This window comes from Phalaenopsis equestris, unplaced genomic scaffold (assembly GCF_001263595.1).
Source record: "Phalaenopsis equestris unplaced genomic scaffold, ASM126359v1 Scaffold000050, whole genome shotgun sequence".
In the NCBI taxonomy this organism is placed as follows: domain Eukaryota; kingdom Viridiplantae; phylum Streptophyta; class Magnoliopsida; order Asparagales; family Orchidaceae; genus Phalaenopsis; species Phalaenopsis equestris.
In genome coordinates, this window is record NW_018164492.1 from 470,277 (window position 1) to 480,258 (window position 9,982).

A 9,982-nucleotide genomic window follows, 5' to 3' on the forward strand; every position below is an offset into this window, starting at 1 on the left:
AATATATAAAAAAAATATATATAAAAATTTAATATATATATATATATATATATATATATATATTTGTCATCATAAATGTAAAATGTAAAATTTGAGTGTTAGAATCAAGTGGTATGAACGTAAATCATCTATTTTTAAATTATTAATCATATTTATAATATTTATAATGTATTTGGAGGTAACCTGAGAGGTAATTGCATCCATGAGGAGGGCGATGATAGAGAAACCAAGCAGGCCTCCAATGGAAGAACTGAAGCCGCAGAGGCTCTGCATATCGGCCGCGAGGGAAGGGTGAGTAATACTGTTCTGCGCAATACAGGCGTCGATGGTCACATCAGCCATTGCTAACCCTGCATTTGCTGTAGTAAACAGCAGCAAGGCCAACATTGTGAACAGATCCTTCTTCCCCCATATTACCAGCATAGAAATCGCTCCCAAAAGACCTGAAAATTGAAAGAAAGGCAAAGGCTTTAGATAACCAGAGTTTGCAAAAATGCATCAAGGAAAATAAAAAATGAAACTTTGCAACAAAATGATCTCTAGCTTGCCTGCTAGAATCAAATATGGCCTTCTCCGATATCCTGCGACAGGGAGGATGTCAGTGAGGAGTCCCCAGAGGGGTTTAATGATCCAGGGAAGGGAAGTTATCCCCTGATAAACCTGTGATTCCGAAGGCTGGACCTCCTGAATGTCTTTCCAGTAATAATCCGAGGCGACCCGGCTGACGGCGCCGCCCAGCCCCTGGTTGATGCCGTTAACCACCACTATCCCGTAAATGAAGCTCCAATGCATCTCATTTGCCAGCGTTTTGAACCAATGGAAGGGATAACGAGGATCCCTGCATGACTCTCTGTCGTCATCATCGCCAACAAGTTTTTCCTCCAACATTGTTTCTTTGTTAGAAGGATTCATGTCTTTTTAGGCTCTGCTTGCAGAGAGGTTCTCTGGCTTACTTGTAGTGGACGTTCATGCTTGGAGAATTTGCGTGGAACTCTCTGAAGTTGTCTTCTTGCTGAAAAGCAACACTTTTTATATCTATGTATGTATCTATGTATTGTTTACCCTCTGGTGGGGAGTCGACTTAAAGTGGCTGGAAGTAGGGAGCAAACCAGAGCAAGAGAATTTAGTTAGCAAGTGGTTCAGGAAAAGCAAAGGGTGGAGGAAGTGGTCGAGTTATTTAACTTGATGTCAGTTCAACGTGAGATGGGGAGTAGGCTTGAGGTGCATGCCACTAGTGAATGGTCTTTGCTCCGGATCCGATCAATTAAAGGCCGGCTCAGGAACTGGTCCAGGTGGTTGCCGAGACCAAGTTCAAGCCACGCGAAGGTGCAACACCCTTTCTCTTGATCGTTGACGCCAGTCAAGCGGTTGTCCAAAAACTTGCTGGTGAGAGCTTACGTTCGTCTGAGATGAAACGAATGATTGGTATGATAACTTATTTTCCTTCGACTAAGTGAATTTATTCATTTTCTCTTTTTATGATATTTGATTATTCATGCAAATGAAACCGTGCATATCACCGGCTTCTCAGTATGGATGTGGACCAACCCTTCGCTCCAGAGGCGGTCGAGGGACCTTATGTTACAGCTCAAGGAACAAGTGCACCCAACCGTCTGTCTGGTCCTGAGGACGGTGAAGGGGAGACCAACGGTAGGTGGAGATCAGCGTCATCATTGGCTCGCCAGATGGATAAAATGGTGGACTCCTTCGACCGGGAAGTTAACCTGTAGAAGGATGTTGCTATATTAGACTTAAAGGAAGAGCTGGTGGTCCTTTATGTAGACATGGTGACCCTCTGGATGGAGGTGATGACTCTTTAGATGTAGCTGGTGGAAGTTCGGTCAACTAGTTTGATCTTCCGAGTCCAAGTAGATGAAGAGCGTAATAAAATTTATTTTTTTGTAAATTTTAAAAATTTCATATCATTTTATTTTCTCAATTTTTGCATCGATTTGATGTGATTCTCCAAAGATCGAGGTGCGGATTCGAGGCATTTCATCCCTTGGATACCCTATATATAAGGTTAAAGGGAAAACATGGCTTACACTTTCAGATTTTCTTTTCCTTCCATTCAATCATTTCTTGACTCCTCTTTGAGTTGGTTTTCTTTTAGCATTCCAATGGCCTCCAAATTTTCTCCACAATTATTTGACTCAATCTAAGTGACTGAAGGTCTACACTCACTTCATTCAACGTGAGTCTCTTGGAAAACACTTGTGCATATTACACAAGTGTAGTTAGTGATCAAGGTGGTAGAGCCAGAGATGAGGGCAACCAACTACCTGAGAGAAGATATGATCTTCTACTAAATAAGTTTTGGTGGGGACTCTGACTGTCATTCTGCCAAAAGATCTAATCGATACTCAATCATTACGGAGTTATCCCAGTGTAGATAAAACCAAGCTCGATCACGACAGTGATGACTTTTTGTCATTTAATTAGGACGGATGGAGATCTCATGGTCCCAAGAGTTGTTCTCCCATATTTTTCTATCAGAGTGGAGCTAGATGACAATGTTGCATTCAGCTCGACTCAAAAATTTCATTTGATCAATCTGAAAAATAAGATCAAGAATTGGAAGTTCTACTAGGACTAGGGAATCATCGCTAAGCCTACTAGAGGACCCTCAAAAAAGAAGAATGGAGTCACGTAGTAGGTCTATGGGCATGCTTCGATTGTCTTAGGTAAACATTTATCAGTCATTGAGTATATGGACATGCTGAAAGTGAACTGGCGTTGTACCCCTGCATTGTGAGCTGCTTCTAATGAGGTGGAGAATATGAGACAGATAGAAAAGTTTGAGCGCTGTCAAGGAAGGAACTAACGAAGAAGGAAGGTGGCGCTTACACATCAAGTTAAGAAGACGTTGAGGAAGAGGAGGAGGATGATTAGGAAGTAGGGATTGTCCCGGGTTCGAAACTAATTCATTTTGTATTTGAGACCGAAGTTTTCATTTAAAACACTATCACTTATGAATTTATTTTGATCAATTGAAAATCATTGGATTGTCCCGGGTTCGAAACTAATTCATTTTGTATTCGAGACCGAAGTTGTCATTTAAAACACTATCACTGATGAATTTATTTTGATCAATTGAAAATCATTCTTGATGAATTATGGGCTTTGAGGGATCGCCGCCCAAATGAGCCAACCCCAAGCATCCTTAGATCAAATGCTAAGGAATCCTCTGAGCTTCCGCTAACCTAGAGAGCTTCCCAACCATCTTCTTTGGACTTTATTCCACTTGTTGAAAGAGAAAAAGCTAGTCGGCCTTCTCCGAGGACTCTAGCTATACCGGTCAAACCAGCAAAAGTGGAAAGCCTAGAGTAAAGCTGGACTAAAGAGGAGCAGGGTCGATATTTGCTCCTGAGCATGGACCGACCACTTCTAAAGAAGAGCAACGTCAGATAAAGGGAAAGGCTATGACCGTAGATTCTGACTCCCTAAACCCTAAATCATCTTTGATGGAATATTGGCTTTGAGGGATTGCCGCCCCAATGAGCCAACCCAAAGCATCCTTGGATCAAATGCCGAGGAATCCTCTTAGCTTCCGTCAACCTAGGGAGCTTCCCAAACATCTTCTTTGGACTTTACTCCAGTTGTTGAAAGAGAGAAGGCTAGTTGGCTTTCTCTGAGGACTCTAGATATATCGGTCAAACTAGCAAAAGTGGAAAGCCTAGAGTAAAGCTAGACTAAAGAGGAGCAGGGTCAATATTTGCTCCGGAGCATGGACCAACCTTTTCTAAAGAAGACTAACATAAGATCCCAAACTCAGACTCGTATTTTGCTTTAATAATTATCCAGAGGGATTAGTTCCACCAAGTTCCAGGGACACAAAAGTATGCCTCGGCCATCGTTGAAGTGCTTTGGTTGGAGGGATATATAAATTATTTAATTACCTCTAACCTGTGGAATTATATCACACAACTGACCAATATCAGTTGCCCAGACTTGTTGTTACACATCACCTGTTTTCCAAGTATCTTGAAGTGAGAGATAGAGCCTTGAAAGCTGAGTCGAAGGCTGTTGGCACCATTTTTGGATGTTGAGCTATGAGATGATATTCCACTCTTCCAGGGTACCCCATGTCTTGCAAACATCCAGTCAAGTGCTATAGATTGCATCATACATCAATATGGATGTTTTGCTCCGATACACCCACACCCAATTTTTGGCATGCTCACGCTCAATTTTCAGCACTCTCGCACCCAAGTTCTTGGGTGCCCGTGCCCACCTTAGTCCAACACACCCTCACCGGTCTTGGGTCCGCACTAACAAACATAGAGCACGGGAAGCCTAGAGCAGCTTCTAGGGTGTGATGTGTTTTTTATGCTTAATTTCATTTACATTTATTATGTATTTTTGCATTTTAAAAAAAAATTATTTTCATGTTTATCTAGCAGGTATGACACTTGGAGAATATTAGAGTTGAAACAGGGTAAAAAAGAGGCAAACAGGAGCAAATGAGGGTGCTGTCAGCAGGGTGGTGCCTAGGCGCCAGTCTCTGCCCAGAAAATAAAGAAGATGGTGCCTAGGCACTGCAGATTGGTGCCTAGGCGACGAAACTGTTCAGGGGTGGTCGCTATATGCCCCAAGGAGTTATTTGACGGATCGAGAGGTTTAGAAAAACACTTTTTGGCATTTATGAGTCCTAGAATTCTCCAGGAAGGCAGAAAGGTCGTAGATAGGAGTAAGAAATGTAAATTTTTACCTTTTCTAGAGAGATTTGTGAGGAGATTTTGCGAGATATCTGTCAGGGATGGTATTAGTATTGCATGAAACAATATGAGAGTTTGTTGGTGGGATTTTCATCTTTCATTTAGAGGAAAAAAACTAAGTATTATGCTCTTAATTATCTTGTACTTGTTGTAAACACTTATCTAATGGATTTGTTTTGATCTAATGAAACTTTCTATTGTGTGTGACACTCATTTTGTGAAGTAGAATTCTCATAAATTTCTTTTGCAATGAATTAGATGAATGTTTAGGATGTTGGATGCATGTTAGAATTAGTTTTTCATATCATAATGATGGTTCTTAATTTATGCTTCATTTACTAATCAATCTGGCCAATTGATATGTTAAAATTTATCGTAAACCAATAAGTTCTGAGAGGGTTATTGCTTTAACAACTAGAAGGAACCACATTGAATTTATGGGTGAAGGAAAAGTAGTCCTAAGATTCAATGCACTGTTAGGAGATATTTGTTGATGGGTGCAAATTGGTGTTTCTAGGGTGACATGCTAGATTTCTAACCAATTTGATCTAAGTCTTCGTACCTTAAATTTAATATTAAGCCAATTAGAGGGCTATTAGGAGAAGAAGACTCTAGGGTGACAGGCTAGATGTTTCACCGTGATGATCTAGTTATTTTAAGGAATTAACCCTAGGTTAACTGAGCTACGTCATACACTTAGAAAAAAGAAACTTAGATTTTTGCTCTTACTGTCATTAACCACATTAGTTTCTAAGCATCCAATTTCTACACATTATCTCGGTCGCCACAAGAGAAAGGTAGTTTTTACACCTCAAAATTCACCAAAATAATTTATCTAGTTAGGTTTAACTTTAGATTTAGGTTTCTATTTAGAAGTAGTTGTTAGAAAAATACCCTTAATCGACATTCCTGATAGTAGTAGACTAAAATTTATCTTAAGAGATTTCTTACCTCGCTTCCCTGTTGGATTGATAATCGGGACTCTATTAGAACTCTATATTACTTGAACGTTATGTATACTTGCAAAAAACCCCTAGTGTGTAAAGTATAAATCAAATTCTAAACTCTATAACATATTTTTTTGCACACTAGCTGCCTAAAGAAATTGGGTCAACTTTTTAACCAGGAAACTAAAAAACTACGTAACTGCGGATCGAGTCAGTGTGCTCTCCCTGACGCACCTTTGCCCAAGCTTTGGAACACCTGCTCCTGTCTTAGGTCAAACGCACCCGCACTGGACCAATAGTGGGTCCATGCTTACAAACCAGGATCATGGGAAGTGTGGCACCTGAGGTTGGGAGCATCCTTGCTCTGTGTCGGGCGTACTCACGCCCCATCACAACCTTGAAGCAAGTATCCCATCAGTTCTGGTTTGAGTGAGCCCCCACAACAACTTTGGCGGTCATTTTAGACATTTGGGTGGCTTTGAGTGCTCCCCATTGCGGCCACTTGTGTTTGCAAAGCTATGCATGCATAATACTTGAGAAAAATCACATCTTTCATGGAGGAAAAGTCATTTTTGACCCTGAGACCAAGTGATCAAAGAAGGGGGCTAAGCTTGTTTTCAAGGGGAGATCATTTTTGGCTGTTATAGGGAGGTAGCATTGTAGAGGTGTTTTCTTCCAAAATAAAGCAATGATTCTTGCTACTGGAGTCCACACTTCCTTTCTTGGAGAAGCAATACTTGAGGGACGAACAATAGCTCTAGATTTTCTTCATCTTCCTTTCCTCTCTCACGGGTTTTCCTCTCCTTTCCTCAATCTCTTATTCACTTCCAATTCTGTTTCTTGAGAGAAGAGTGAAATTGTGAGGTTTCTCTTAAAGATTTTAGATTTTTTGTGCAAAGGAAAGCTTCATCCCTACAATTGGCGTGGAAGGAGCTTGGAGTAGGACAAGAGAATGCTTCTCCAACCATTCAGGAGGTAAGAATTCGTAAATCTCTTGTTCTCCTCTTCTAGCAACCCTTCCTAGGTTTGGTGTTAGAGATATTAAGATTAGGTTCTATGTTAGTAAAAGACCCATAGGTTAGGCTGCTTGTTTTGTTGTAATCCCCAACGAATCAACAAGCAAAATCTTCAAACCTTAGCTCCAAAATCCTATATAGTTGAGACTGTAGAAATCTTGCGGTTGTGGCGACTTCACCCTTTTGATGGAAGAGGTGAAGTCCTTAAAATCTAGAGAATGAAGAAGTTCATTCCTTCATTCCCTAGGTTATGAAAACCCTCATATGAAAAAGACTTCCTTTCATGAAATTTTTTCTACAAGCAAGGACTTTCCATGGATTAGCTAAGCAATCAGAGATAAACCTCTTATCGCTTCATGTGGATAAGATGTTTTGACACACCTCTCAATCAACAACCACATATTCCTTCTATTTTGATTAAATGAGTCAAATTCATTGTCAGATTTGATTGGACCTCATGTTTGCATGTGATCGCATCCATGTCGTGTGAATTGCATGAATTCTAGTATGTGCATTAAAATATTGATTTTTTGCTTCTGTTGTCCATCAACCACCTACATCGGCTTGATAGACTAACTTTCGGTCGACCTGATCGATTGGACACTACCAACCCAATCAATAGATTGATCAACCCAATCAATTGGCCACTATCGACCTGATAGATCAATCAACCATCTTCCATCAGCTCGATCAATTCATTGTCACTGACTCGATCGATTCATTACCGCAGGCCCGATCGATCGACCAACCACCTTTCTTTTGACCCGATTAATCGGCAAACCCGATTAATCGGCCACTACTGGTTTGATCTATCGATTAACTACCTTTTGATTGACCAAATCGATAGGCTGCCATTGACCTAATTGATTGGTCATCTTTGGTCAACCCAATCAATTGGCTGTCACCGGCCCGATCAATTGATCGACTACCTTTCAGCCGAGCACACGGACACCGGCCTAATCGATCGACCAACCATCTTTCATCGTCCTGATCGATTGACTACCATCTGCCTAATCGATTGATTGGCCACCTTTCGGTTGACTTGATTGATTGGTAGCCACCAGTCATATTGATCAATCAACCATCTTTCATTTACCTAATTGATAGGCTGCCTCTGACCTGATCAATTGATTGACCCTTTTTCCATTGATTGGTCGCATTGGTCCGATCGATCATCTCACTTGATTGACTCATTTTTTCATGTGTTTTTGAGTTTCCTATCCTAGCACATCCATCTTTACTCTTTCACTCTTACACCCTTGCATGTTTTCCCGCATAACATCTTGTATGTTTATGTCTTGCTTATTTCAGGTATGCATAAGTGCTTATGTCCTCACACACTTGTTTCAAATACTCAAATACCCTGTGATGGGGTGGGGGTGTGCTAGGGGTGGTCCATGATGAGAATTACACTACCTGACTCTCTACGACATGACTTAGGAAAGCCATAGGTACGACACACTATGTCACTCAGCATATGTCAAGCACCTTAACCCATGAACCTACCTTGTGCACATTGTTTGTACACATGTACACTTATCATCATGTCACTTGGCACGGACCAGGCTTCCTAGCCTTTGAAGCCTCCTAGTGCTTGATGTAGTTCCACTCAGGTACACAACTCTCACTTATCCAGGGTCACACAACTTAGTCTATAGACCCTTCTGGAGCACGAGTCACAATACCCATCATCCGCGGCAACACCCAGTATTGCCATGAGTCACAATACCTTGTGCACATTGTTTATACACAAGATCGGCTAGATTGCTCTGACTATTGTAAAATTCCAAAGATGAAACTTTGAACTTCTCTTGAGGCTCAATATCAGTGATCTGCCTAGAGAATACATTCTCCAATTGACAGTAAATCTCTATTCGCCCAAATCATGGTCTGACCCTCGATATAAACCCAACATTATCTTGATACTAGGATTCTTCCATTAAGGTGTTTAGTGATTTTGGGGTTCAAGTTCTACTCAAGGGCTAGGTTCTTGAGGAGCTTACACTCTTTCGTATCTCTTTCCTATGTAGCACACAGGTCAAATCTACCATTTGACTCTCCATTTGGTCTCAAAGTTTCTAAATTTGGTGTTGCAAAAATTCTCTTACAAACTCCTTATTTGATGTTTCTCTCTTCTTGTTGATGACATGAATTCTCTTACAAACTCCTTATTTGATGTTTCTCTCAAATAAGTTCCTTCTCCGTCGTGTGCTCATCTTCTTGTTGATGACATGATTCCATGCTCACTGCTTCTTATAGGATGTTGAATCCAATTATATCCCGTAGATCACACCTAAGGTATAAATCATTAAACATATGAGAGAAACATAAAGGGAGAGATTAAGAGAGGAATTATGAGTATAATAACACAAGTTTTGAGAGAGTAAATTTTGTAGTCTTTTATTGCAGAATAACTCCCTACTTGTTGGTCCTAGTATAAAATTACATATTAGTCCCTATTTTAATAGGGGCATTACAAGTTATTATGATACCCTCTCACATTCATAATTGACTCTGACACCTTTCATATATGTAAGTAATATAAACACCTTTTAGCATTCATAATTATCTGAAGAGGGGCACTTAATGATCTTTTCCCATATCATTTAACTAAAACCTTTGGTTGACTATCATATACTCGGTCGGTTAAAAGGTCACCTGTCAACTTTCTCGAGGGATTCCTAAGTACAATCCCTCCTATCTTAAAGGTGAACTTAGACAGTTGTAACCTAACAGGTAGCTCTCCTTGGACAAGGGGCCTTCTTCAAAGAATTATCAAGGTATTCCACGAGGTGCCCTTTAGCAATTTTTATAAGAATTTTGGGTCAGTTAAGAGAGCTAGATACAAATGATTATCCTTCGAACTAGGTGTCACTTATTCTTTCATCTAGTTGTGCTTTCGTTCGGTCTACTCATAGTTCAAATTAAAGGAAATGACACTTGACCTTTTCATCTTTTGATTATCCCGATGTAGTCCATCCTCCAATGTAAATAAGAGAAATCCTCTGAATTTTCTTATGATTCTTGCGGTCATATTTTTTATGTATGTATGTATGTGTGTGTGTATGTATACATACATATATATAAAAGATCATCATTCAATCTTTTTGAATTATTACGACTTAAAATAATGAAGTGGCACCTATATTTCTTTCCAAGAAGGCTTTTTTTGGGCATTTACGATAATATCCCGATAGTGAATAATAATTTAAAATATGCATCGCCTATAACATCAATATATGCAAAGCATGTATGTGTGTGTGTATGTATACATACATACATATATATATATATATATATA

General features: G+C 40.0%; 2 protein-coding genes across 2 annotated transcripts in view; one reads left to right on the forward strand and one right to left on the reverse strand.

Moving 5' to 3' along the window:
* LOC110019140 (probable folate-biopterin transporter 2) overlaps positions 1 to 909 on the reverse strand; it is a 3,329-nt gene extending 2,420 nt beyond the window's left edge. Inside the window, exons 1-2 of the mRNA XM_020716718.1 lie at positions 549 to 909; positions 120 to 443 (exon numbers count right to left, since the gene is read on the reverse strand). Coding sequence (XP_020572377.1) covers positions 120 to 443; positions 549 to 888 — 664 coding nt within the window. The 5' untranslated portion in view covers positions 889 to 909. The remainder of the gene's footprint in view (positions 1 to 119; positions 444 to 548) is intronic.
* A 623-nt stretch (positions 910 to 1,532) lies between these two features.
* The window catches only part of LOC110019136 (tubby-like protein 4), a 23,098-nt gene continuing 14,648 nt past the window's right edge, over positions 1,533 to 9,982 (forward strand). The window contains exon 1 of the mRNA XM_020716716.1: positions 1,533 to 1,726. Within this exon, the coding sequence (XP_020572375.1) occupies positions 1,533 to 1,726 (194 nt within the window). The remainder of the gene's footprint in view (positions 1,727 to 9,982) is intronic.